This window comes from Python bivittatus, unplaced genomic scaffold (genome assembly GCF_059951505.1).
Source record: "Python bivittatus isolate LINGU-HERP-01145 unplaced genomic scaffold, Pbiv_v1 ctg000180_np1212, whole genome shotgun sequence".
Taxonomy (NCBI): Eukaryota; Metazoa; Chordata; class Lepidosauria; order Squamata; family Pythonidae; genus Python; species Python bivittatus.
The window spans coordinates 2,191,386-2,219,226 of record NW_028277047.1 but is presented as its reverse complement, the minus strand read 5'-3'; the positions used below and the strand labels follow the sequence as shown (position 1 = coordinate 2,219,226).

The 27,841-nt window shown below is 53.3% G+C and overlaps 1 protein-coding gene across 1 annotated transcript in view; it reads left to right on the top strand.

Moving 5' to 3' along the window:
* The window catches only part of INTS3 (integrator complex subunit 3), a 32,861-nt gene extending 5,520 nt beyond the window's left edge, over window positions 1-27,341 (top strand). Inside the window, exons 2-30 of the mRNA XM_088137197.1 lie at window positions 699-782; window positions 1,409-1,492; window positions 4,081-4,194; window positions 4,805-4,889; window positions 5,881-5,947; window positions 8,982-9,126; window positions 9,820-9,949; window positions 10,069-10,166; window positions 10,693-10,884; window positions 12,126-12,213; window positions 12,523-12,602; window positions 12,714-12,805; window positions 13,276-13,382; window positions 13,710-13,829; window positions 14,396-14,513; window positions 16,566-16,620; window positions 16,879-16,982; window positions 17,305-17,349; window positions 17,498-17,617; window positions 17,827-17,980; window positions 20,386-20,454; window positions 20,848-20,923; window positions 21,213-21,326; window positions 21,648-21,696; window positions 22,792-22,959; window positions 24,610-24,710; window positions 25,725-25,797; window positions 25,888-26,047; window positions 26,410-27,341. Coding sequence (XP_087993323.1) covers window positions 699-782; window positions 1,409-1,492; window positions 4,081-4,194; window positions 4,805-4,889; window positions 5,881-5,947; window positions 8,982-9,126; window positions 9,820-9,949; window positions 10,069-10,166; window positions 10,693-10,884; window positions 12,126-12,213; window positions 12,523-12,602; window positions 12,714-12,805; window positions 13,276-13,382; window positions 13,710-13,829; window positions 14,396-14,513; window positions 16,566-16,620; window positions 16,879-16,982; window positions 17,305-17,349; window positions 17,498-17,617; window positions 17,827-17,980; window positions 20,386-20,454; window positions 20,848-20,923; window positions 21,213-21,326; window positions 21,648-21,696; window positions 22,792-22,959; window positions 24,610-24,710; window positions 25,725-25,797; window positions 25,888-26,047; window positions 26,410-26,487 — 2,970 coding nt within the window. The 3' untranslated portion in view covers window positions 26,488-27,341. The remainder of the gene's footprint in view (window positions 1-698; window positions 783-1,408; window positions 1,493-4,080; window positions 4,195-4,804; window positions 4,890-5,880; window positions 5,948-8,981; window positions 9,127-9,819; window positions 9,950-10,068; window positions 10,167-10,692; window positions 10,885-12,125; window positions 12,214-12,522; window positions 12,603-12,713; window positions 12,806-13,275; window positions 13,383-13,709; window positions 13,830-14,395; window positions 14,514-16,565; window positions 16,621-16,878; window positions 16,983-17,304; window positions 17,350-17,497; window positions 17,618-17,826; window positions 17,981-20,385; window positions 20,455-20,847; window positions 20,924-21,212; window positions 21,327-21,647; window positions 21,697-22,791; window positions 22,960-24,609; window positions 24,711-25,724; window positions 25,798-25,887; window positions 26,048-26,409) is intronic.
* The last annotated feature ends 500 nt before the right edge of the window (window positions 27,342-27,841 follow it).

Genomic DNA, 27,841 nt, shown 5'->3' with positions numbered 1-27,841 from the left:
AGCCAATGGGGGGGGATCTTGGGAGTTGTAGTTCAGCAAAAATATTTGGAGGGCTCTGGGCTTGCTTTCTTTGGAGCCAAAGAAGGCAATGTTTTAACTGTTTTAAGTGCTTCAATAGAGAGATAGCTATAAGAAGGGAGGTACATTTGAATACTCTGAATAAGATATTCTGAAGGTACAGATGGGAACAGCAATTCAAGGCCCCAGATGAGTTTTGGAGAAGCTGAGCAGAGAAAGTTGGACCCCTTCCTGGGATTCCAGCATCTTCCATCGGCACAGCAAACTTTCCCCCCAACGGTTGACTGACGGTCGCTCTGATTAAAGTCGCTGATTAGAGAGAACGAGTCTGTCCAAGCTATTGTGTATCATGTCAGTGCCTCCCCACAGCTTTTTCTGCATGGGTGGTTGAGAGAAGGGATAGCAGAATAATCCCCCCCTCCCCAGGTTATTCTGTCTTCCCTAATGGTGGTTAGAAGCCCCCCATCCCCATCCTAAATTGCAAGATACTTTAAACCCATCAGTATGCTGGTACAGGACTGGCCACCCTCTTCCATGTCTTTTACCAAGGGGTGAAGCTCGATTTGGAGGAGGAGAAGCTTCCAAGGACACTCTTGGTCCATCACTTGAACATCTTCTGGACAAGGAGTGGCTCGCCTTTCCTTTAAATCGGCCCCGTGTTTTCCTTTCTTCCCTTTCAGAGGCTCGAAAGATGCGCGGGCACAGTGACCTCCCTGACCGGCGGGGTCTCCGAGCGGGAAGCCAACGACGCCCTCAATGCGCACGTAAGTGTCTTTGGCTCCTTCGCCTTGGATCTCCTCCTGGGTCTTCTCCAGAGGTTCAGGATTTCAAGGGGGAATGGAAATGAAACAGGTTGGGAAAAAGCAGGGTGGGCTCTTCCTTTGATGGATGGCGTCGTGTCAGTGACCTTGAGCCAACTTGAGTTTGGATAGATGTTCTTCGTGTACTTCTGGAAAATACTTGTTGGCTGACTTCCTTTCCACCCTGGCCAGATCGCAGCAGATTAAGGTCTGCTTTCTGACCTTAATCTGCTGCCTTGGTGCAGAACATTAGAAGCTTGGCCTCTGAATGGTGCTGTTGAGTATTACCCTGTATTGTTGAGAACTGGTCTCCTGGCAGCTGCTTTAGGGACACCTCCAGCCAGTCAGGGACAATAGAGTCCCACGGAAGTGGGGCAAAGCATTCCCAGAGGCTCCGAAAGGTGCAGAGTGGCCCTCCCTGATCTAGAAAGGCAGCATTCTCCTCTCACCTTCAGAGAACATGGCTCTCCATCACATTTTGTCAGGAAGCGCTTGAAAAGCCTCGTAGCTCCTTATCCGAGCCCTTTGCCTCCCCCTCCTCCACCTCTGAGCGCAGGCTGTGGTGTGATCTTTCTTTCTTGCTCCTCCAGGTGTGCAAAGGAGCCCCACAGCACGAGGAGGTCTGCCTGGGGCTTTTCACCATGATCCTGATGGAGCCTGCTCAAGCTCAGAAAGTAAGACCTTTGTTCGGATTTGTTCAGGTTTAGCACACGGCCCCCATTTCCCCTGTGGGGCATTGCAAGATCGCATTCCTCCACCGCAGCTCCATCTCAGGCAAAGAGATCTGTGGGTGGGGGATAGGGGGTAGGAAGAGATGGGAAAGGTCCCTACTGGGGGGAGGCACGTGGGCTTCTGATTCTCTTCCTGTGGAAGCAAACGGTACAGAGACTGAAACCTTGGTGCAGAGGGCGGAGGGCCCTAATCAAATCCACCCCCCGTCCAATTCCCTTTAATTTTACAACTTCCTTAGTCTTTTAAGGGCATGAACGAAAGGAAGCAGGGGTGCTCCCATTTTGCATGTGGTGGAAGCGTGCCTAACCCAGCTTTTGGAGGCCTGGCAACCTCCTCCTCTTAACCCAGAGGATTCGGGGTTGGATTTTGGTTTCAATGAAAGTTCTTTGCAACAGAGGGAGGGAGTTTCCTCCTCTTCCTCTTCCTCCCCCCCCAAAAAAGCCCCTTCCTAAGTTTTTATCTTATACTCTTTTGCTCGAATTGGCTGTTTCTCTGGCATTTCTTGAGTGAGCGATCCGTAGCTGTTTCACCCTGATTTTTTCCTCTAAATGACACGTCCGTCAGGCAGTCGTATTTTCCAGCTAATGAAAGGGGTTATGCTGGCAGCTCAGCTCCCTTCTTGCTGCCCTCTCCCAGAGCTGCTAACCTCCCACAGATTTTAAACCCGGGCTCCATAAGTACACATTTACCCTGCTGGGCTGTGCAAATCTGCTCGCTCACGCTTCCAAAGGGCTGGGTTTGCACGGCGGCGATGGATCCAGCCCGTTTTCTGGGCATGCCAAATGCAGCAAGCCGCCTAAAAACAAATCAACCGACTTGAAATAAGCTGGAACATTTGTGCAATGCGTAGCCCCCAGGGCTCAGGGCGGACTGGGTAACCCATCTTGTGACTGTGGTCGCAGGGGACACGATTCCCCTTTTATAACCTGTTCGTTTTGCCCACGGATGGAGAAAGGACGGTCTGCAATCGGTTCTCTTTTCACCTTGATAAAATCCAAAGTGTGTTTAGCCTTGCCTTTCAATCCACCTGTTTGGGGGTCACGGCGGGCGTGTTTTTCCCCTCTGCTGGAGGGAACGGTGAAGCATCGCCCCACCTCTCCCTATCTGCCCATCTCTGTGCCTCCTGCCGTCTTTTCCAACTGCGCCTTCTTTAAGTGGCTGAAGAAGTTGCTGGAACTTCCGGCGGTTCAAAGGGAGAATGGCCTTCTTCCGGATGCCCAGTAGGATCAGTTTAGGATTCGGAGCTGGGCTTTTAACATTTCCAGAGGCTAAGCACAGCTGCTCCCTGGTTTGGACCAGGTCTCTGCAGGGCAGGAATTTAATCAAAAGCTTCTTCCAGAAGCTCGTTAACCTCTCGAAGGGGAATATGGAACATTCAACCTTGCTTTTCCGGCGTGGAGTGACATTTAGTGACACAAATTAGCATTAATGGAGAAGCCAGCCAGCCAGTGGGTCCCCCCCCCCGCCACTTCTCCTCCTCCTCCTCCTTTCCTGCATGCTGACATTTCAGTTGCATCAGGGCAAAGGCAAGAGCCATTTCTCCCCCTTCCCCTGCCCAAATTTTCAAGCTCTCTTCCAACATATTGACATCTGTCTGTCTATCTGTCGGTTTATGTACCGATATAAAGTGGCAATATCCATCCATTCATCCATCTCTCTTTCCCAACCAACTAACCAAATGAGAATCAATCAATCATTCAATTAATCAATGCCTATCTATCCATCAATCAGTCATCTACCTACCTACCTACCTACCCCCCAACCAACTAGGTGGGAATCTCTATCCGTCCATCCTGTCATCCCCCATCTCTATCTTTCTACCAGCCAACCAGGCAGGCATCAATCAATCTATCCATCCTATTCATCTCTCTAACCAACTAACCCACCAGGTGGGACTGTCTACCCGTGCATTCCTCCAATCATCAACCCATCTCTAGCTTTCTACCTCCCACCCCACCAGAGGGAGCAGGAGTCATTCGGGGCAGCTACACCGTGGTGCATTTTGGAGAAGCTGATTCCCAGCAGTCTGCTGCTGCTGCTGCTGCTGCCTGCTTCGTGTCTCGTGGCTTCCAAAAGCCCATTTCTTGTGGTTCTTCTGTTCTGCGCGGTGGCCTCTGAGGCTTCTTGCAGGCTTCCGGTTTTCCAGTCCGTGTGAACCAGACAGTAAAGAGAGAAGAGAAGCAGAATCCAGCAGCTGCTTTCATCCCGCCCTGTTTTTCCTGCTCCTTTTTCTCTCTCTCCAAGCAGAAAGACTGTTATTCCTCTTATTGGCATTATTATTATTATTTATTTATTGTATATTTATTTATTGTTTTAATGTGTTGTGAACCGCCCAGAGTCCCCCATTGGGGGGAGATGGGCGGGGGACAAATTTAATACATACATACATACATACATTTTCATGAATTCATCCATCGCCCTTCAACTAATTGTTACAGGTTGGTGTCCTCTAAAAAGACCCCTATTGTTCCTTTCCTTCTGCTGTAACAGCATTTCTCTTTCCGTCTTCTTTTTTCTTCTTTTTCCGCAGTGTTACCGAGACCTGGCGTTGGTGAGCCGAGATGGGTTGAATACTGTGTTGAACAAGATGAACCAGATCCTCATGGAGAAATACCTAAAACTGCAAGACACCTGTCGTACTCAGGTGGGTAGCGTACATCTGGGCGGGTTTCTCCGGGCGCTTAAAAGTGGGGGTGGGGGGGCAGGGGCAGAGCATGCCCAGAAGTGGCTTTGACCTCAAGAAGAGCACTCTTGGAGGCCCTTCTGGACTTCTGCGGCTGACGGAGCCCGCTTTGGAAATGGGAGAAATTTTTTATTTATTTATTTATCGTGTTTATGTAGCCGCCCATCTGACACAAAGCGAGTCTGGGCGGACACAAAGTGAGAAATGCCTTCCAGTTTTGTCCCTTCTGTGACATTCTTCACCTTCCGTCGAGATCTGGGATGAATTGTGGAAAAGATGGGTTCGGGCTTAAGGAAGTTTAAGGAGGTTTTTTCAAGATCGGGAAAGGGCCTATAAAGTTGGGAAAGAAGAACCAGGCCATTGGGGTGGTCCAGTGTGGCCCCTGAGATACAATCTCTTTTGCGACACAAAAGATGCGTTGGGGTTTCGGTTTCAGAACAACCTAGTTTTTGCTTAGGCCTCTATAGTTGTGGCCCAGTGGCACGGCTGCGGCCTGGCGTGAATACGGGGTCATCGCTAGGCACGCGGTCCGTCCTGACAGCCACGGCAGAGTGATTTCTCTTCCCTTCAGCTGGTTTGGCTGCTGCGCGAGATGGTCAGGAGCGGGATTCTCGGCATCGACGGGATTTGCATGACGTTCATGAAGCAGATCGCAGGTGGGTGTCTTGGGGGAGACGCTGGGTGCAGCCCCCATAGCTTGGCGAGGAACGCTGAGCCTCCAATGTAGAGAGGTGAAACTGATTCGAAGACTTGATCCTGGCCTTGCTTATTCTCAGGCTGGGTGGTATCCTGATCTCCCCTCTGGGGGGGAGGAAGAGGAGGAGGAGGAGGAATAATTTATTCAATTTATAGGCTACCCAACTCCCCGGTCAGGAAGGTTTGACTTTCCTTTAAAATCAAACAAGCAATGATTGGCTTGCTGTCGGATTCCTCCAGCCACCCGGTGCCTTTGAAATTTGGAGTGTCCGGTTTCACCTCTGGGGCCTGATGTGGTGTGGTGCCCAGTGCTGTTCTTGTGCGTGTCGGAAGAGGGCAATCTTGCCAGCAGGGGCCCGCATCTCTCTTTCCTGGGGACATCCTGACTCTCATAGGATAAAGGAGCAAATGTTCCTTTAGTCTTTCAACTTTCTGTGACGTGGCCGGTTTCTCAGCAGCCTTCAAAACACGGACCGCGCCAATCGACAGTGGCTTTTTCCCACATCGGATGCCGGCTTGAATCAAGCCAGGCTGTTGATGAGCATCTTCCCTTTTGATTTCCAAGCGATCTGATCTTCCTTCACATGAGTTGTTCAGTTACTTTCCAGTGTGACTTTCACAAACTGGAATGAAGTTCTCAGCGGGGATGGCATCCAGAATTTTGGGCCCTTTCTCTTAGGGCATGCAAAACATTTTGGTTCTGAATCTTTTCAGACTTGATGGTTCCCCAAAATCCAGAATGGTTGGAAATTCCCTGTTCTGAGCTGTGAAGAACGCTTTCGGCTTGAAATGTTTCAAATTCAAAGTGTTTTGCACACCCCTGCATTTGTCCTGGAAGTCAAGCCATGTGGGGCGTCCAAGTTGCAGCGGGCAACTTAGCCAAATTCCAGATGGGAGCCAGCAGCATCTTTCCGGCAGAGACTTCATTTCTTGCTTTTTCTCTGCTTGCAGGTGGAGATGTGACCTCAAAGAACATCTGGCTGGCAGAAAACATCCTTGACATACTCACGGAACAGAGGTAGGCTTGGTGAGCTGGCCTGGGCAGTGGGGGTTACAAGGACCGTCTTGCTCCCCAGGAGCAAAAGACGGAGCCGGCAAAACCTTGCTCTCATGGGGTGATCAGGCCTGCCTGCCTGCCTGCCTGCCTGCCTGCCTGCCTGCCTGCCTGCCTGCCTTCCTTCCTTCCTTCCTTCCTTCCTTCCTTCCTTCCTTCCTTCCTTCCTTCCTTCCTTCCTTCCTTCCTTCCTTCCTTCCTTCCTCCCTCCCTCCCTCCCTCCCTCCCTCCCTCCCTCCCTTCCTTCCTTCCTTCCTTCCTCCCTCCCTCCCTCCCTCCCTCCCTCCCTCCCTCCCTCCCTCCCCCTCCCTCCCCCTTTATCTATTCACTCCTTCCTTCCTTCCTTCCTTCCTTCCTTCCTTCCTTCCTTCCTTCCTTCCTTCCTTCCTTCCTTCCTTCCTTCCTTCTCTCTCTCCTCCCTTCCTCTCCCTCCCTCCCTCCTTCCTTCCTCTTTCCTTCCTTCCTTTCCCTCTGCCCGGTCTTATCCAGTCTAAACCCCCAAGAACATGCTTTTCACGTTCTTCACCGGCTTTTATCCTTCCTGGACTTCCTCATTAGTAGACATCATCTTGCAGCCTGCTCTTCCATGCGGCCCCATCCAGCTAACCACAGAGCACACTTTTTGCCCGTTTCTACCGCTTCTGCCCAGCTGGGGTTGGGGGTGGCAGGTTGGAAACGTGCATATGTGTGTTTTAATTCTCTGCTCAAGGCAGAGCGAAGAAGTCTGGTTTACCCTCCATCTTGGTGGGCTGGTTTCTCCATGCGAAGCTGCAGGGCGGCTAAACTATGAGCATGGAAAGATTGGAAGTAGCCTCCCCCGGCATTCACGCTCCAGAGATTCCTTAGATAATCTGGTTTGAAAATCCAGCCCAATTTGACTAACTTTGGGGCACTCACCTTGCTTGTTTTACAAGTGGGAGGACAGTGCTGGCTGAAAGGTGGTTAAATTTGGGGCGGGTATGTGTCTGCAGGTCAGGTCATCTTCTCCAGACCTCCAAGACTGAATGGATTCCCCCGAACCACTCTGTTTTGGGGCATTGGAAGCTATAGTCTGTCTTGATCCCCTTTTCCTGGGGGCTAACGTAAGGCGCTACCGTTTCTAATCTAACGTTCTTGCAGGGCTGCGTTTCTTAGCAGGAGCAATTTCCCTTTGAATGGCTTATGGGCAATGCAGTCAAGCTGTTCAATCAGCGAGGGGGGTGCTATTAAGAGCCCTCCACTGTTTACTTTCCTTGCAAAGGACAATTCAGCTCCCCCAGCTAGCCCCACAATGCCATCTAGTGCTTGCTGGGAGATTAAGGGCATTTCAAGCACTGAGGAAGCGGTTTGATGCTGGCAAAATTTTTTATCAAGGTGTCGGCCGTTCCCAGTTGCTACGTTCAACGCGGTCTGTCAAATACCCACCAGAAAATTCCCTCTTAGTCAAACGAAAGTAACATTTCTTCGGCTGGGCTCGCAAAAGGCGCTAGACGGAGCTGAGATGATGAGGTGGGCTGGCTGCTAGGCTGGGTTATAAGCAGCTCGCATCCTTGTCTGCCCGTGGCGGGCAAAGAAGGCTGTTGCAGAAAGCCGTAAGATGGTTTGTTTGGAAAGGACACGAACCACAAGTTGAACTTCAGTTGAGCAGGAAGCTGAGAAGGTTTCACAGATGGGGAGAGGATAAGAGGAATGAGCCGTCCCTTTTTTGAAATTTGGGTTGCTGCTTTCTACAACAATGGTGTGTTTTTCCCCAACATGGTTTGCTTCACTGGCTGTTTCCAACATCCAGGCAGAGAGAGATCTTAGATCTCTCTGAATCTTTAGGCTTCACCTGGGCTGTTCCCTAATGCAAGGTGGGGGGGTCTGCCTCTGGTCCCCTCACATGCTTTGGACATGCCTGGTGCGTGGAGAGGGGTGTCAGAAAACGGAAGGAAGGAAGGAAGGAAGGAAGGAAGGAAGGAAGGAAGGAAGGAAGGAAGGAAGGAAGGAAGGAAGGAAGGAAGGAAGGTCTCAGTGCCTCCAGTGGAGGGTTTTTGCTCCTTCACAAACTGCCATGTAGGAAGAGTTCTCATAGAAGGACGTGGCATCAGCCAGAGAAGCTGGGGATCAAGACAGTTTTACTAGAGCGGATAAGACGGAAGACAAAGATTTTCATTACTCAGCAGCTTCCCTGCTCTTTGCTGGAGTCGGCTGTTGATTGAGAGCCGAAGGGCTGTCCTCAAGGGGCTGGGGAGGAACCCATCCTGTCGCGGGCCATTTTCTGTCACCCTTGGTGGCCTGGCACGTCCCCACCCACCTCCTCCTCAGTGCCCTGAAGGCTGCTCTCTGCGTCATCCGCTCCCCCAGCCTTTGCCTCCAGTGCTGAAGTCCAAACGTCTGCCGCCTCGGCCCTCCTGCTGGTGGTGATCCTGCTGCTCTTCTGCTGGACCCCTGACCCTCCCTCCCCACGTTTCCTGCTCACAGCCAGGGTGGGCACTCTCACTCCACCCTGTGCGAGATAAGTCATTGCCCTGCCTATGGGCTGGAAAACGCGGCCCTCCCTCCTGTTCTCTGTCTTTCTATTGCTGTCCTGGGAACGTGAAGAGGAAGGGGAAGAGGTTGGATCTTCATCCGCTGCCATTTCCCAAGACGTTTCACTCGGTGACCGACCCTTCCTCGCACCAGGAACATCAAACTCCTGTCCTTCGCCCCTTTCAGCATCTTCCTCTTGATGAAGGAAGTGTTGCTCCGCGAGGACCCATCCTGGGCTGCGACTGTTAAAAACACACACAGACACACCAGACTTAATGCCACATCACATTATCAACTTTCAAAGGGTTTGCGTTCATCCTTTCCCAGACCTAAACTTTTCAGGGGCAGCTTGAAAGGTGGAATTGGGCTGTTCCCAAATGCAAGAGGTGCTTCCCAAGGGCTGTTAGATATTGTTCAGTAGGAGGCCCCGCCATTGCCCAGTGAGGACGTTTGGGGTCTGCGCAGACATCAGAGCGGTGGGCAATGCGGTGTTGGTCCTTCTGCCTAGGGAATGGGTGCTCAAGAGCGCGTTGCTGATTGCCATGTCGGTGTACACGTACCTGCGCCTCATTGTCGACCACCACGGCTCACCGTCCCTGCAGGCCCTGCGTCAAAAAGAAGTAGATTTCTGCATCGCTTTGCTCCGGGACCGGGTAGGGAGACCCAGAACGTTTGCCTTAAATGTTGCTTCCTGCTCCGCCATTCTCCTTGCAGGCACCTGAGAAGACCAAAGGGAGCAGGCTCTTAATTTCTGCTTTCTTCTCTGGCTGGCTGTTTGAGATGGCCAAGCCTGTGGCGCCCGCTGCCTAAATTACACTTCCCTTGTACAAGGGACCTGTCCCAGCCTGGCGGCTTTCCCCATCTCTTACGTCTGTGCCTCTGCTCCAGAAATTGGGTTGAAAGACCCAGGGTGCAAACTGGGCTCAGAAATGGCTTGAACGTGTCTCGGGGGGGGGCAGCCGGCCCTGACTGCTCATGCCATCCCCGGGGGCCGGATCAGAGCCTTGCCATGGAAACCCCCATCAGGGTCGCCGTTTTGGCGGGAGGCGGTGGGTGTGCCGAAGAGCAAGGTCAGGGCCTTGACCACTGCATTCCAGGATCCCCCTGCTCAGGAGGAAAGGGAGACCTCAGAATTGATGGCTTATTTATTTACCCAGCGGCAGCCATCCGGCATCATAAAAAACCCCGTGGCCTTCTTGACGGTCGCGCCGCTTCCTTAGATCTTCAAAGGCACGCTTGGCATCGGGCGAGGGCGGGGGGGGGCGCCAAATGACCCTTTGCAAGGCTTCTCCCCTGGTCCTTGACCGCTGGCGAGCTTCCCTTCTCTCCCTCTTCCCCCTGCCAAGTTCATGGATTGCTTCATGGTCGGCCGAGATCTGGTGCGGCTTCTGCAGAACGTTGCGAGGATTCCCGAGTTTGAGCAGCTGTGGAAGGATATCATCCATAACCCACAGGTCCTGAGCCCCCAGTTCACAGGTAGGTGGACCATCCAATGGACCCCCGAGATCTCCAGCTGATCAAAGTGGGTGAAAGATCCACTTTGTATTCTTTGCCGTTCGTTGGTCTTGATTTCCCACTTCCGTCCCCCGTCCCAGGGATGCTCCAGCTTCTGCAGTCTAGGACGTCCCGCAAATTTCTGGCCTGTCGCCTCACCCCGGATATGGAGACCAAGCTGCTTTTCATGACGTCTCGGGTAACCTGTGTTTTCTTCTTCTTCTTTTTGTTTTGCTGGCTTGTTTCGAAGCACCTTCCCGCAGACCCTTTCCCAAAGCGTTTCAAAAGTTTAAAAAGCACCCGTAAACCGTCCTGCCGCTTAACCAAAGGGGTGGCGTGAAAGTTTCCGGAGATGTAGAGGTGCCCGCGACTGTATTAGCAATGGGGCAAACCCTACGGCCTTTTTATTTTTGGAAGGAAATTCAAACCTTCGACGTTGGGCAGGTTCATAGATTGCAAAAAATAAAAGGCGTCGATCAAGAAGCGTTAAAAGCCCGTTATAAATCTACGTGCTTGCTTTGGGGCAAAAATTGAGCGTGTTGCTTCGTGCCACCTCAGGGGTGACTTTTTGCTTAGGAAATACCTTTTGTAACCAAACTTGGGGAAGGGGAAGACCAAATAACCAAAATAACCAAGCTTGGGGAAGGGGAAGACCCGGGCGTTACAGCAAGGCGGGCCCAGTGGCCGGACCCAATCTGAGGCAGCGCCCCCCTTGCCTTTTCCAGGTACGTTTGGGCCAGCAGAAGCGGTACCAAGACTGGTTCCAGCGGCAGTACCTCTCCACCCCGGACAGCCAGTCCCTGCGTTGCGACCTCATCCGCTACATCTGTGGGGTGGTCCACCCGTCCAACGAGGTGCTGAGCTCGGATATCCTCCCGCGCTGGGCCATCATCGGCTGGCTACTCACCACCTGCACGGTAAGCCCGGCCCGCTTCGGGTTTTTTGAAAAGCTTTCTTTCTAAGGGCTGCCTTGTTTCTGCTGCGAAATGCCGTGTAGCTCCTGTGCCTTTGGAAAACCCCTTTGTAAGGCTTTTTTCCCGGTTCTTTACACGCCCTCCTTTCTCTCCTCCAACCTCCCCAACGAACCATTCAACATTCAGGGTTCTTATTCCCATTCTTCTGGCCGATGCCAGCCGTTTCCATCTTCACTTGGTCTGGTATCAAATCAAACATTTATTATGGTCATCGAGCAGCCTAAGGAGGGTGGGGTATGGTCATTAAAAGCACAGAGGAAACGTCAGGGTAAAAATAGAAAAAATTACGAATCGCTAGAAGATAGAAAAGAGGATTTGCTCTGTCCAGAACGAGCCGTTCTCCGTCGCTAATCTCTCGCTCTCCCGCCCCGCCTGCCTTTCCGTTCCTCTCCATCTCTCACCCAAGCCTGCCCGTTGGAGGTTTAATTGGCAAGAAAGCTACTTTTAGAAAGGGCGCCAAGTTAATTTTTAATTAACCTGGCCAGAGCAGCGAGATTCATCCAGTGGGGATAAACGGAAGGGTGAGGCAGCCTGGCTTCAGCTAGTCAAAAGCCCTGCCATTGCAGAGCCGGCTGGGGGTGGGAGAACTTACCAGCTCAAAAGGGGCTTGGGTGGCCGAGGACTCAGGGCCTCCAGCCTCGGAGATTTTCAGAGAGCCGCCGGGGTCCCGCTGCAGCAGCGGAAGAAGGAGGCTCCTGAAAATACTAGGTGACTCCTCTTCCCCAGCTCCCGTTGTGGCAATTAAGGGCTGGGGGTCAGCAAGGAGCAGCCACTGGTAGCAGGGTGGTCAGAGTTTGCCTCCCTCGGCAGCTTGCTTGAGTGCCTGGCCTTGGTGAGCATCAATAGCTGGTCCTTCTGGGTCTTCCTCTAGTCTGTGTTGGTATAATGTTGCCAGCAAGGCAAGCCAGGGGTTCTTAGCAAGAGCGAACTCCTTCTGAGATTCTTGGGCTCTTTCCAAAGGAAATGATTCCGCGGGGTTCTGTATGAGTCTGTGTTCTGGGGGGGCTGCTAGCAACTAGGGGTGCGGTCAGGCCCAACCCAAAGGGGGAAGGAAGGGAGTGGCTGGCCCATGTCAGAAACGGATTGGAAGGAAGCCAGAACTGTGACTCACACAGAGACACAGCAGGGAACCTCCTGTGCATTTGGAGGGTCGTCAGATTCTTCCCCCTCTTCTTCCCTTCCAGTCCAACGTAGCCGCTTCCAATGCCAAACTCGCCCTGTTTTATGATTGGCTTTTCTTCAACCCCGACAAGGACAGCATCATGAATATCGGTATGGTGCAGCCTTTTCTCCCCCTGGTGCTTGGGGGGGGGGGGCTTCTCCTATCCTACCTCCCTGACCAGGTGCCCTGGATTTGTCCCCACCAGAAAGCAAAGAGACCCCCGGAATGTCAGCCTGATGTTCTTATTTAGGACCCTGCCTTTCCCAGCATGCTTTAGCCGTGAGGGCCTAGCTGGGGTTTAACAGACCACGTGCCTGGTTTGGGGTCCCTTCCCAGCGGCTTCTACCGTCCCCTCTGCGGGCCAGTCTGCTTAGTTCTTCTGCTCTTAGCTTTATAACTCCAACACTTGGATTTTGCAGAACCCGCCATCTTCGTCATGTATCATTCCATGAAACCCCACCCGGCTATCACGGCTACCCTGCTGGACTTCATGTGTCGGGTAAGAGCTCTCCCCCAACCCTCCATTTCCAAGACCACCGGGATGGCTCTCTGTGCTTGGCAACCCAACCTGGCCCCCTCTCCTCTTCCCCCTCCCCTTTTGCTCTTCCAGATCATCCCGAATTTTTATCCCGCTCTGGAGGCCCACGTCCGGCAAGGCGTGTTCAACTCCCTCACCCACATCGTGGAGAAGCGAGTCTTGGCGTAAGGCGTTTGGCATGGAGGCTGTGGATTCCCCCCCCCAGGCCTGGCAAAGGAATGCTCCTTTGCTCATCGCGGCTTGCGGCGGGAGACTCTTTCCGGCCCGCCCAGATAACACCTCTCTTTCCTAAAAAGAGAATTGCGGCGCTTGCTGAAAACCCGATCCAATGCAGCGTCTGCTTCTCTTTTGCAAGTAGAGGGTGGTTCCACCAGCCGGTGCCTTCTAAAGATACCGTAAACTCCATCCTTCTCAAGCAGCACATCCTGGCTGGGGAGGATGGGAACTGGAGTCCAACATGGGGCACCAGGTTGGGGACCCTTGAGGCCTCCCTGCCCTAACCCTGCCAACAGGCATGTTAGTCTGTTGAGACTCAGGCGTTTGGGGCCCCTCTGAAAGCCTTTTTGAAAGCAGATCTACGAGGCGCATTTGTCAACGTCTCCCCCCCCAGCCCGGTCTCCTTCGTCCCTTGCAGGCACCTCGCTCCTCTTTTCGATAATCCGAAGCTCGACAGGGAACTCCGGGCCATGCTAAGAGAGAAGTTCCCAGAGTTCTGCACTTCTCCCTCACCTCCGGTCGAAGGTACGATGGGGCAGAGCCCACTGGTGGACCAGGGTCCAGACAATTCCTGTGGGAGATCTTGCTGGGAGCCAGCCTCGCCAGGGGGCCGCTGACATTCATCCTTCCTATTCGAAAGGAGGCATCAAGGGGTGCCCACGTAGCTTCTCCGGGCAAGAGGAGTCCCCCCGGAGAAGCCTGGCTGGCGTTTGCTCCCTTCCAGCCTCCCTTCTCTGAGACCATCAGTGTCACGCGTCACCGTCAGCAGGCGCTTGCGGGTCATGGGGAAAAAATGTTCCTGGTGGAGCTGACGTTCCCTTGGTCTATGTGCCATTCCCTTGCGCCCCACAGTCAAAGTCGAGGAGCCTGCGGCCACAGAGATGGACAACCACATGTCCGACAGAGACGATGGCTGTTACGACCACGCGGAAGCCGCCTTCAGCGATGATGAAGAGGACCTGAACAGCAAAGGTGAGGGAGATGCGGGCGGCCTGGCAGCGTGGCTTGTCCGCAGCTTCCCGACACGTCATGGCATGCAAAGTCTGGGAAAAACAGATCCTGTGCAAGCCGTTTGGGGGGGGCACTGCAGCACTGCTGGTCGCTAAACAGGTTTCACTCTGCCTGAATGGGTCAACGTGTGTAGCGGTCACCCTGTGTAGTGCTAGCAATGATTTTGGGCCTTAGCCCTGGTGTAAAAGCGAAACTTTATGGCGTTCAAGGGCTGAGCTAAATCTTCAGGTTGCGGTCTGGGGTAACCAGTGGGGCACACTTTGCCGTAGCGGCGTCTTCGGATTCAGCCTGCCGAAACTTCCTGCCCTTGCTGATTTAAGGGGTCTGGTGCTTGGAGGAAGGCATAGATATGCCTCTTCCTGAAAACCTGCCTGATTCCACTAGAAAGGGATGGAATCACTCAGAAGGTGCCATCCAGACAGCCAAGGTGTCACCTTGCAGGTCAAGGTTTATCAGCAAAAGCAAGTGTGTGTGTGTGTGGGGGGGCTCTACCTGGGAGCCTGACTGCTCTTCCTCCTTCCTTGCAGGGAAGAAGAGAGAATTCCGTTTCCACCCCATCAAAGAAGCCGTCATAGACATCACCCCATTCCTGGACCAGCTGGACGAGTCTCTGAAAGACAAAATCCTGCTGCTACAGAAGGGGAGGTGAGTACGGCTGTGGCAAGGCCGCCCTTCTTTTTCGGTTCCCGGCCAGGAGGGGTTGGTTTACTCTCCCCCAGGGACGTTCTCTTTCCTCCTGCTCCTTGACCCCCGTTGCTTAAGGATCCCGCAGTCTGGGTTGCGTTCTGCTCCCGACGCTTTGCATTACCAGCCTCGCGTGGTCAGAGGTTAGTAATCGCAGCGGAGGGTAGAGAACTCCCGGGTGGTACTCTGTGGTCTCTGTGTGTGGCTGAGCCAAAAATTTTGGAACGAGGGGGCGGATGCCACTCAGCAGCAGGGCTGAGCTGAGGTCTGACTTCTCGCCTCCCCCGGCACGAGGCAAGGGCCTTCCTCTAGCCCTCCCCTTGGGACGTCCACGGCGTTGGTGATAACTTGCGCGTTCCAAGCTGTGTGCTTTTAACAACTGACTTTACAACCTCCCCAAGCGATGTGCCGAGGCCCGGATTCCTTTTGCAGAGCCCTCTCCTCCCACCATCTTGCGACAACCCTGAGCCCCTGAACTCTCGATTTGGCCACCACCCCGAGGGACTTGTCCAGAGCCACCATGGTGGTGCAGGAAGGGCTAAAACAATGTGACCAGCGTTGCAAGGGGTCTGTTCCCCCAGAAGTTGGCCTTTGCTCTCACCGTGCGCACGATTCCTTGCAGACCTCAGCTCTCTCTCCCTGGAACCGAGCCGGGCACAACTGGAGTTTTGCAACACTCTGTGTTTGGGGGAGGCCTTTAGACCCAACGCCTTCCATTAATTTAGCCTGTCATGACTAAGAGTATTTTATAGGTTTGTTTTTCCAAAAGTTCTGCAGACCAGAGTTTGGGGGGGGCGGGCAGGGAAGGGGAAAGCTTGTGAATTGCCTTGATTAAACCAAGATTCCTGCTTTTGTCGGCTCTCCGAGCTGACTGGGTTGGCGAGCTGCTGAGGGGGCCCAAATAAATAATCATCCCAGGGCCGGAGACTTTAAAAAAAAAAAAAATCGGCACCAATGAGGCAAAAATTGGTGTGGGCGTGTTAGAGTTTTCTGGCTTCGGGGCTGAGGGGGAAGAGGAACTTTGCACAGTGTTGAAGGTCACCTCGTGAGTAAAACAGATTTGGCTACACGTAAGACCTCACAGGAATAAATCCCCTGCCTAGATGAAGAGTTCCCCACACACAGAAAACAAGCATTTCAGGGAGATCTTCCCAACATGCTCACTTTCTGGGTAGAGCATTTTTGTAAGCAGGATCCAGACATATGACAAGCTCCCCAGCTATGACCTAGACATGTATTTCCCGCCATAATGAGAAAAAATGTATTTTATGTGAGTGTTTATGCACATATCTTTATATGCGCGCCCTCCAGATTTCCCAAAGCAATTTTTTTGCGGGAGTGCAATTATTCAGATCGACTCAGCATTTGGATTCAAAAATAGACTTCACGTTCCTCACACTGGAATAAAAAGCTGGAGTTTTCCCCACCTTGCTGGGCCTCCCTTCGTGGACACAAGGCCTGGAAAACGAAGGAGTTTCATTTCGAGTAGAGCCCGAGCAGCCGTGTTGGACAGGAAAAAAGAAATCCAAAATCTGTGTGAGGACGGTGTCTTTATTAGACCGATGCTCCGCGTGGACGAAAGAAAAGCAAGCTTTTTGGCTTTCTCTGGACCTCAAAAAGCTTGCAGGGTGTTTTATGATTTCTGCATTTATCTAACCATAATAGGGATGTTGACAGTTTGGGGTATTCTTAGAGGCTGAGGCCTCCGCTCGTAAAGGTTTGACTGCAGGCCTTCTGTTCCTAGCAAAAACCCCTCTGTCATTCTGATCCAATAGGTAAGGCGGGCCTGTGTTTGAATCCCCCCGAAGGGAAGGCTTCCCGCAGTTTTCGGACAGCGTTCGTGCACCAGGGCTGTTTGGAGTCGGTGGGAGGAGCCCCTCTTTAGCCGATAACCGCTTTTCTCCCATCTTGCTCCTTTTAAAGCCCCAGGGCCGCCCCCACCCCCTCCATGCGTCTTTTCCTCTTGTTAACTTGGATTTCCTTTTTTTTTTCCCCCCCCTGCTGCCGCTGCAGCGATACAGAAGCTCAGTGTGAGGTCATGCAGGAAATCGTGGATCAAGTCTTGGAGGTAAACAGCCGTTTTTTGGATTTGCAATGGCGTGGTTGCAGGGGGATGAATTTGAGGCTGCGGAGAGGAGCAGCGCCCTAGGAGAATCGCAGTGCAAGCCTGCCCGGGCCTGCTTACCTCAAAGTAAATCCCTGCATGGTTGCCCAGGATTTTTTAGTTTTCGGGGGGGTACATTCCTCAGTCCTGCTATGTTATTCCCTCCGCGTGGACTGTTGACTCTCTCGGTGGGCTCACCGCTTGCGTTCCCCTCTCCCCCAGGAGGATTTTGACCAGGAGCAGCTGTCGGTCCTCGCCTCCTGCTTACAGGAGCTCTTCCGAGCTCATTTTCGCGGGGAGGTGCTGCCGGAAGAAATTACGGAAGAGTAAGCACGCGGACAGAGCGGAAGAGTCGGTCCTCCGTCCTGCCGCTCGGGCTGTGCGCGTCAGTCGCAGAACCGATTTGTATGACAGCACAAATCCCTCCCAGGTCCAGCTACCCGAGGACTGAACAAAGGCTGGGTGTCCCTAAGATGGCCCCAAAATAGCCCCCCCACCTCTCTTGCTTCCCCAAATTGTCCTCTTTCTATTGCTGAAAAGAAGCTGGGGAAAACCTGGCTCGTCTCGTGAAGAACTGCAAAGATGGGAGGACGGTTCTGTGGCGTGGGTGAACTTAACATCCTTTCTCTCTCTCCTATTTCCGTACAGATCTCTAGAAGAATCGGTGGGAAAACCTCTTTACTTAATATTTAGGTATGCCTCGGCCGCCGCCTCGCCCCCTGCTTCTGTCGTCTTCCTTGGTCTGAAGCTTGTGGGATAAAATTGCTGGGGCGTGGTGTGTACGGGCTTTGGCGCACGTGGGAACCCGCGCGCACTTTACTCTTTCCCCATCCGGTTCCAGGAACCTCTGCCAGATGCAGGAAGATAACAGCAGCTTCTCGGTCCTGCTGGATCTTCTCTCGGAGCTCTATCAGAAGCAGCCCAAGATCGGATACCACCTTCTCTACTACCTGAAGGCCAGGTGAGGGAGCCGTGGAAGGAGGGAGGTCAGTCTTCCCCGGACTGTGTGTTGTTTGGCAGTGAAGGACTTGCAGTTCAGGACAGGGAGAGCGCGGGTCTCACGGCCCTTAGCTGAGCGAGAGTCCCGTGAAGGGTGTTTGGCCCTGGGTCAAACTCCCCCCCACTTATGAAAGAGAGCTGATGATCTCCCCTCCCACTTCACCTTTTTAGCAAAGCAGCAGCTGGCAAGATGAACCTGTACGAGTCCTTTGCCCAGGCAACGCAGCTGGGGGACCTGCACACTTGCTTGATGATGGACATGAAGGCCTGTCAGGAAGATGACATCCGCCTCCTTTGCTACCTCACGCCTTCTATCTACACCGAGGTGAGCCCCCGGGGAGGACCAGGAGACCTCAGCCGTGGCGACGGAGGGCTGGGAACGCTGCTTCCTTTGGGCTGACCTCCCTGACGGAGCCAGGTTGGATCGAGATCAGCGTGCTGAGGATGGTTTGCTATGTACTGATGTCTAAGGACAGTACAAGGCCTCTTTTTGGCCCCCACAACCCTGCGAGGTAGTCCAGGGAAGGGCGCCTTGAACCCAGAGATTCCCATTTTCCGCTCCCCAACCTGACCCCTTGAAAGGGAATTCAGAGGAAGCGAGTGAAATGGGGCAAATAGGATTACGGGTCTCTGCAGTTTGGGGGTGGACTTTGGGAGCAGCAGCCAAAGCTTTTTTGGCAGGCAGCTGGATTAAGAAGCGTCCTGGGTCTTCAGATTGTATTCTCCACATTCAGCTTGGAGCAAAGCAATCACGTTCAACTTTAAGCGTTTTGTAAAACACTACTCTGGCTGCACGCCACACACTTTGCTCCACATCACACGTTGGGGCCCGGCTGGAACAAATACTCCTCTAACCCATAAGAAGGGCAAACCGGGATGCTGTTCCCCCCCCCACCGCCCCCAATCAGGGTTCTCTTCAGGTTTAAGTGTGGTCAGTAAGCTGTTTGGCTGAGGCTCCGGAAGGAAGGATCAGCATCGGAAATCAAGAGGCCGTTGAGGGCGGGTGGCTGAACTTCCCACCAGATTTTGGTCCTGGTTTGCCTCTTCCCTTCGGGGTCTGCTTGCAGAAATGTCCCCCCCCCCCCATTGAGCGCATTGCATTAAAGGGAAAGGTCACCTTCCAGGATCCGGAGGGGTCTCTTGGAATGTTAGCTTAACGGGGATCCATTCCAGCTGCCAACCCCAAGGGAGAAGTGGGAGGATTACAATGCCCTTTTTCCTCCCCGGCAGCCCCCGTACGCCCGTCTCCCCCACCCACCCACCCACACGCTGTTTTTCTCGCATCCCTGCGGAGCGATAACATCTGGCTTACAGACGTGGAGCTGTTGCTGGCCGCCTCCGGGCCTGGGGGAGGCTTGCCTCGGTCAGCCGTCGGCTTTAATGAACATTTTATTGCTTCCATAGCTCAACCAGCTGACACGCTGGGGGGGGCCACGAAGGCCCGGCTCATCCCCGGTGGGTGTGTCTCCGTGGGCTGTCTCCCTTCTGAAAAGCCCCCCGGGCAGGTCTTTCAGCTGGGGGAGGTAGAGTTTTGCAGAAGAAGAGAAAGGGAGAAACATCCCCCCGGAGTTTTTTTTTCTCCTTGAGATCAGCTCTTGAAATGCGCCTTCGGTAAATGCCAAATGACCCCCTTCTTCTTTTGAGGAAGCCCTTCCAGGGTGGCCTGTTGCTTTGAATGGATTTAAATCTGAAAAGTACTTTTCTTTGACTTTTTTGGGGGGGGTCTCTCCTCCCCGCCCAACCCCACTCCCAAATGAATGCAAGGGACAATAGGCTGGGGGGGGGAGGCAAATTGGGAGAGGATGAAAAAAAAGACTTCCTTTGTTCCCATCAGCTTTGGAGGGAAAGCGGGGGGACCCAACTTGCACCTGGCCCTTCTTCACTCTTTCGGTTGCTCTCCTACCTGAGCGTCTGTCTTGGCCTTGAGTGTCAGGGCTTTTGTGTCTCCCCGCCCCCAAATGCCTCCCCTGCCCCAAAGCACAAGCCAGCTGGCAGCGTGGGGAGCTCTCGCTGCGTGCCCTGGATGATGGTGGCTTGTGCCAGTTTTGCAGCCCGAGGTCCAGTTAGAGCCGCTCCTGCGACTGGCCATGCCGGCCTCGGGCTTTGGGGCCCCCTGCTGGACACACGTCTGGGGGACCAGCACGCCATCTCACCTCCGTGGTGACTCTGCCACTGCTTCTTCTTCTTCTCTCTCTCCTTCGTGTTCCGTTCCTCCTCTTCCTGCGTCGTCGTCTTCCTCTTCCTCTTCTCCTGGACCGTCATCTTCTTCCTCTTCTTCTCCTCTTCCTCCATTCTCCCCTTCTCCTCTTCCTCCTCCTCCTGGACCACCATCTTCCTCCCACATCTTCTTCTTCCTCTCCTCCTCCTCCTCCTCCGTCCTCCCCTTTTCCTCTCCCTCCTTCTCCTGGACCATCATCTTCCTCCTGCATCATCTTCTGCTCCTCCATTCATCGTCTCTTCCTCCTCCTCTTCCTTCATCTCCTCTTCCTTCTTCCTCTTCCATCATCATTACCTCCATCTCTTCTTCTTCCTCCTCTCCCTCATCCTCTCCTCCTTGTAAAAAATCAACATCCCCTTGCCTCGAAAACCAGGGAATAGCACCTGTGCGCCCCCCATACAGAATTTCTGAGGGTCAGGGTTTATTTAGGAGAAATGCTTCTCAGCTGCTTCAGTCGTGTGGACTCTGCGTGCATTGCCGTCACTGTCCCTTTCCCTCCTCTTCCCTCCCAGTTCCCTGACGAGACCCTCCGAAGTGGGGAGCTGTTAAACATGATTGTCGCCGTCATCGACTCGGCTCAGGTAAGACCCCCCCCCAGCAGAAGTCGGGACGCTTTCTCTTTTCCGTTCCCACTGGAGAGGCCATCTTAATCCCAAACTGGGGGTGTTTCTCATCTGATTTCCCCACCCCTCCTCCAGATTTTAATTACAGTCAGAGACCGGCAGAATAAAACGAACAGACAAACTCAGAAACGATGGCTGGTGTGGGTCTTCCGGGCTGGGTGGCCGTGTTCTGGAAGTTTTGTTTCCTAACGTTTCGCCGGCACCTGTGACCGGCATCTTCAGAGTGCAAACTCAGAAACGTCGGCCAAATACCCTAAAAGCAACCGAGCGGTCGTTTAGGTACCACCTACGAAATCAAGCCAGCACAGGCTCAGCTTCCTGGCGGTGTTTTCTTTTTTTTTCCTTTTGCAGCTCCAGGAATTGGTGTGCCACGTCATGATGGGGAATTTGGTGATGTTTCGGAAAGACTCGGTCCTTAATATCCTGAGTGAGTTGCGGCCGGCCGGGAGAGTGCCGTCTTTTTTTTCAAGCGGGCAGCGGTGGCGATCTCAGCAAAGGGCCGGTGGGAGGGTTTCGATACCTTTGGAGGTGGTGGACTTCAGCTCCCAGAGTCCTTTGCCCCCCCTTAGACCAGGAAGTGCGATTCCTAGCTAGGCCTCGTTCCCCCGGAGAGGCAGGGTCAGCACAGGGGCGAACAGAGAGACAAAACCAGGTTTTTTGCGGGGCGCTGTGTCTTGCGCAACTCGCTTCCTTTTTGGGGTTCTTTTTTCCTGCAGTTCAGAGCTTGGAGTGGGAGACCTTTGAGCAATATTGCACCTGGCAGCTCTTTCTGGCACACAACATTCCCTTGGAAACCATCATCCCCATCCTGCAGCACCTCAAGTACAAAGGTGAGCCAACTACGCACGGCCCCGGCTGCTAAGCTCCGGCACAGTGAGGGGGGAAAAAAAACACGGCGGCATCTTTATTATGCAGAGTCGCTGCTCTGATTTTTTTCAAAACCGGTGCAGGTACAGACATAGACAACTAGCCTCTCGAGGATTCCACTCTCTGCTCTTCTTTCCTGAGATGCTGCTTTTCTGTACGCAGGTTTTTTTAAAATTTCCTTTCGGCCAGCATCGTAAGAAAAAAGGCTCTCTGAGGTCTGACTTGGCCTAGGTAGTGCTGAGCCGGGATTTAAAAACAAAAAAAAACTTGCTTTTTTCTTGCAGAACATCCCGAGGCCCTTTCCTGCCTACTGTTGCAGCTGAGACGGGAAAAGTACGTATTTGATGTTCTCTGTCTGCTGTCCTCGCCGGAGCTGGGGAGAAACCAGACGCTGGCAAGGAATCTGCTTTGCTGGTGAATTAAGACCTCTTGTTGTTAAGGAACGGATGTTGGCCAGCAGAACCTCATCCTTCCGTGTTCGCCCCTTGGCGTTTTTTCGCAATCTGCTGCCCAGAACTCAACCAGAAGTGGGGGGAATGATTTTCTAGATTGTCTTGGAGAGGGGGCAAAGTGGAAAAGAAGGAGGCTGTTGTTCCCAAGTTCTCCTTCCTTGTTCCCGACGCCACGTTAGGGGAGCTGGCTGGGTTTGATGCAGGCTGCAGCAGGCTGGGGCAAGAAATTGAAGCTCTCCTTCCTGCTCTTAACGTCTCTTGCCTGGCCTCAGCTTCACCTATGGAGGAAGATGGCCTGCCGTATTGATAGGCGCACGAAAGAACGTCTCCCCGCCCTGCCGAATGCGGCTTAGCCGTCGGGCTCCTGACAGCTTTGTGGAAGCAACCTTTCAGCTTCCTGAAATCAGAGGAAACCTGAAGGAGACAGTTCAGTGTGGCTTCCACCATTCTGGGGCTGCATCACCCACTGGGTGTGGTTGATATCCAGCAGAGTTAAATTTTACCATTTCTTTTACGCCTCCTGCGGCCAGCGATGGTGCTGGCCAGGTTTTCTTTCTGTATCCCTGCTCTTGGACCGAAATAGCAGAGGTTGTTAAGTCCCTTCCCCCTGCCAGTAGGGTTGGGGATTATGGGAACCGAAGTCCCACGACCCTGCAGTCTTCCCCGTTCGGGAAGGTGGATGAATGGTTGGAGGGATTAAACTATGGAGAGAATTGCAGGAGCTAACAGAAAACAGCCCAGGCTGATGCTAGGAGGCACGCCCAGAGAAATGTTAGAGATGTGGTGCAAGGAGGAAGCAGAGGGGGTGAAAAGCATATCGGCTCCTTTAATGAGGAGGCATGGGCAAAGATGGAAAGGGGAAGAGAGTGGAGCTTTAAACCTAAGATTGTCTTGTAAGAGATTATTTTTTCCTCTCCCCCCTTCTATCCCCATCTGCTTGTTTGGAAGAGATAACCAAAGCTATAATTTGCCACAGGCCAACAGAAGAAATGGTGAAAATGGTGCTGAGCCGGCCGTGTCATCCGGACGACCAGTTCACCACGAGCATTCTCCGGCACTGGTGCATCAAACACGAGAACCACTTAATAGAGCATATCAAGTCTCTCCTGATCAAGAATAACAGTCTGCCCCGGAAACGCCAAAGGTAAGATCCGGGGGAAGCAGGGCATTGCGGGGAAGAGAAAGGATGGCGGGTAGAATCTGGCATTGAAACCCTTTTTTCAAACAGCTTCTTCTCGTAGGCTGGGCTTCAGGCTGTTCAGAGCAACCCTCTGAAGACACAGCTCCCCGTTCCTAGAAGCTTAGCACGCAAAGAAAGGCTAACTAAAATGTCTGAGAAGCTAGATTTCCGCATGCAAGGCTTAAAAAGCCAAATGGGGAAGCAGGGAAGACCTTTGATAGGAGAAAGCAAAGAAGTGGGATATAAATCCAATAAATAAGAATGATGTCCAGCAGGCCTACACACTTAGAAAGTGAACCAGATCTGGATTTTTAAAATTATATCAGGGAAGTCCCAGCCCTTCCCTGTGCTACGTGCAGGAAAAAAAAATGCTTCTCTATGCACGCATAAGCATACAAACTCAAGGCAATTTCCCACTCCCCCCCGCCACCCCTTTGAAGCCAGAGCTTCAGATCTGACTCTTCCCTGAGTTGCTGAACTGGGAAGAAACTTTTATTTTTTTGACGGCTCGGAGGACTCCGGTGCGCGGCTTTGCTTTTCAGTGCCAGTGGAAAGAAGGGACCCCTGACCGTTTTCAAAGGCGAGGCATAAAGATCTCTTTTTTTTGATGAATAATACAACAACGGGGCTCAGCGCTTCCAGGCTCCAGATGAAGGGGGTGTGTTGGTTGCCCTCAGAGGCATAATTCCTTCCGTCTTCCAGTTTGGGAAAAACCAAAAATGAACAAGCGAGCTTTCAGGGAGTTTCCCAGGCTTCCCTCCCCTTTCCCAAAAAATGTCTCCATGTGCTGGGGAGCTGATCCCCAGCTGGACAGATGGGGGGCAGGCCCCCCCGGGTGTGGAGTCATTCTGTCTGGCACGTCTGGGCTACGGAGGCACTTCGCTTTCAGTGACAAGGACATCTAGTGGCAAGCTTTTTTCCGGTCCATGGCACCATCTTGGTCTCATTAGTCTCGGTTGCGTGCCTGTGCTTCATTCAGCTCTGTCCCTAGTCTTGTTTGTAGGGGGTGCATCATTTTAAATGTGTGCCTTCTTGAGGACTAGATACTTGGTCTTTGGGGGGAAAAAATCAGGAATTATGTTGTAACTTTACAGAGAGAGGATAAAATATAAATGTACTTGCAACTGCTTTTAAGAAGACCAGAAGCTTCTTCTCTTCTCTTCTCTTCTCTTCTCTTCTCTTCTCTTCTCTTCTCTTCTCTTCTCTTCTCTTCTCTTCTCTTCTCTTCTCTTCCCTTCCCTTCCCTTCCCTTCCCTTCCCTTCCCTTCCCTTCCCTTCCCTTCCCTTCCCTTCCCTCTCCTCTCCTCTCCTCTCCTCTCCTCTCCTCTCCTCTCCTCTCCTCTCCTCTCCTCTCCTCTCCTCTCCTCTCCTCTCCTCTGTATTTTTTTTCACTTATTCCTTTGCTTTCCTTACTTCTCTTTTTCAAAACTTGTATCGTTTTTATTCTTTTAACACTTCCTTTCACAAAAATTATATATATATTTAAAAGAAAGAAGATCAAGAAGCGTGGGGAGAAGCAAGGAAGCAGCAGCGGTAAAACCCTTGTCCTTTGTAGAGCTCGAAAAGGCGGCGGAGCGCGCCCTCGTCTTAAAACGTCTCTTCCTCTGCTTTCAGCCTGCGCAGCTCCAGCAGCAAACTTGCCCAGCTGACCTTGGAGCAGATCTTGGAACATCTCGACAACTTGCGCCTCAATCTGACCAACACCAAGCAGAGCTGTAGGTCGAGCCCCCTGCCCGCGCCTCGGTTTTAACGTGCCCCCCCTGCAGAAACCAGAAGGTTGTCTGGCCTCAGAGACAAGATCCGCTAGGGAGTAGACTTCAGTTCCCAGCAGCCCTGGCGAGAACAGTTGATGGAGAGAGGGGTGCTGGGAGTTGTAGTTTAGCAACCCCTGGGGGCATGGTTTACTGGGACGGATCGCAGCCCTCTCAGGAAAGGTCCTAGAATCGTAGAGTTGGGAGGAGCTTTAGAGGTCATCCAGTCCAACCCCGCTCAGCACAGGGTCAGCTAGAACATCTCTGACCTCTGACCCCGGTCTCTGAAGGCCTCCAGTGGAGGAGAACCCACCACTTCACACAGCAGCCAGTTCTCTGGGGACCCTTTCCTTTGGGGGCAGAGAGCGGCCCGGATTAAACCTGGATCCTTTGCCGTTGCGTCCCCTCCCTCTCTCTAGATAATACTAAATTTAGCCTCCAGGTTTCTACCAGCGAGTGGTGGGCCAAGGCGCCAGTGAGAAGCCCCCTCCCCCCAAAAAACCCCACCACCAAACCCAAAGTTCCTCCGCTTCCACAGCCCCTTTCGGTGCTTCATGAGGACTAGAGTGTTTTCCTTTTAAAGCAGGGACTAAGATGCCCCGGAGCGTATTTATTTCTAGAATTCAGAGGCCGCCCAGCTCCAGACGGCTCTGGGCAGCTTACAACTTGCAAAGCGGGAAACGGGAGTCTAAAAACGATGCACGTGCGACACAGACGAGGAGACCATACGTAGTCACTTTAACCATACTTAGCTACGGGGGCTTGAGAACGACCCCACCCCAAGGCCTCGGAGAATAGCCAGGTTTCCAGTGACTTTCTGGACGTCCCTAGGGTGGGAGCCATACAGATCTTGGAGGGGAGGGGGAAGATGCTGTTCCAGAGGGGATTTCTGCAATTCCATCCTTTTCCTCCCCCAGGGGGTTAATGACAGGAACCCCCCAGCTGCCCCGCTTCCCATGACCCTTGCTTTCCTTCTAGTTTTCAGCCAGCCCCCGATCCTCCAGTCCTTACAGCACGTCCAGTGCAGCTGCGACGAAGCCCATAAGATGAAGTGAGTAAGCCGGCCTTTGCGCGTGCCGGGAGGGGAGCGGCCTGCGATCCGGGAAGGCCTGACCCCGACAGCGCCCCTTTCCCCGCCCAGGTTCAGCGACCTCTTCTCCCTGGCCGAGGAGTACGAGGACTCTTCCAGCAAGCTCCCCAAGAGCCGCCGGAAGGCCGCCGTCTCGAGCCCCCGCAGCCGCAAGAACGCGGCCCAGCAGCCGGCCAGCAACGAGGAGGAGTCGGCCTCCAGCAGCGCATCGGTGAGTCGAGAACGGCGGGGGGCCTTCAGGAATCCACACCCCGCCAAGGGGCCAGGATGGGAGGGGAACCGCTGCCCTGCCTGAAGAAAACGGGTAGAGCTTTGTCACCCAGGCTGTGAAGCCCCTCGGAAGAGAAGCGAGTTGGGGAAGACAGGCTGCAGGACGGGGGTCCCCCAGGGTCTTGGAGATAAGCGCCCGCCCTCCACAGCCGGTTGGGGAAGGCTGTCGGATCTGTCTCTGGCCTCCCTGAAGCTCCCTGAATTCGCTCTTTTGTTCTTGTATTTTGGGGAGGAGGGTGCCAAGCGGCGCCCGCACACAGGCCCTTCAACCCAGCCCACATCGCCTTTTGCTCTGCTCTGCAGGAGGAGGAAGACACCAAACCGAAACCGACCAAGCGGAAGCGGAAAGGTTCCTCGGCCGTTGGCTCAGACAGCGACTGAGGGGGCCGGGGGGTCCCCGCGGCACGGCCCACCGCTGCGCCCCCCACTCCCTTGCTCCGCCTCGGGGCAAGCAGCTGCCGAGATCCGGATCGGCTCTGGTCCGGCCATGCGGACGCAAACCGCTGGTGAGGACGGGGCTCCAGAGGGATGCCCGACGGGAGGCGGTTCCTCCAGGCGGGCTCGCTCCCTGCCACGGAAGCTGCGCTCTGCCCGTGGGCGTCACACCCTCGCCGTGCCTGCCCGGCTGGCTTTCGTACGGGAGCAGCGCCGGCGAAGGGAGGCCAGAACGACGTATGGAGCCTGCCTCTCTTCCGTTTTGGAAATGTAAATAAACCGTGTGAACTGCTGTGCTCCCCAACTGGTGCTTCTCCCAAGGAAAACCCAGGGGTGGCCTTGTTGGGGGGGGGTGTCTCCCCAGCCAGGCCAGGCGTTTCCTGCCATCCCCAGATCTTCTGTTTCCAAGAGTTGTCATGTTTGCTTCCAAATAAAGGGGCGAAGATCCGGTTGGTTTCATTCTTGCGTCCGGCGTTCCCTTCCGCCGCGCAGCCGTGGCACTTTCTTTGATCCGCAGACGACCAGCCGAGTTGCCCCCAAGTGCCCTCCCCCCCTAACGGCCCCCCCAAACCAGCCTTGCAGATGCCAATCAAGACCCCTGACCGCCTTCCCGACACATCTTGTTGCCCCCCCCCAAAAAAACCCCTCAAATCCATTGAGAAGAAACCAACCGGGCCAGGGAGGGAGAAGTAAAATAGCCCTTCTATTTTTAATGCCCCATCGACTCCACAAGAGATTATCATTTTTAAGTGGTTTTTAAAAGAGACAATAAAAACTGGCAACTTGTTTTTTGTAAAAAGCCACTGGGTTTGTCTCGTGTTTGTGAACCAGGCTGGGCTGGAATGGGGGGTGGGTTGTTCTTTTTTTAAAAAAAAATCCTTCTGAGTTTTGTTTGGTGATATTATTATTATTATTTCATGATTTGTTCGGCTCTGTTTCTGTTTCTTTCCCCATCATTTGGGGGCTGCGGCTTTCTCAAGGTGAATTTAACTCTGTTTCTCAACCTTGGCAACTTTAAGAGGAGGGGACTTCAACTCCCAGAATTCCCCAGCCAGCAATTCTGGGAGTTGAAGTCCCCTCCTCTTAAAGTTGCCAAGGTTGAGAAACACCGAATTCACTGGCTGTACGGTCTTCTTTTCCAAACGGAAAAAGTGAAGGGGCAGATTGACGATCAAGGCAAAAATAATATTTAGCAGAAGAGGGGTGAATAAACTAACTGAGACTCGCTTAAGGATTCAGTTCACTCTGCTTGGGCTTCGTCCCGGTGCAAATCTCCGTCCTCCGCCCCTCCAAGCCACCT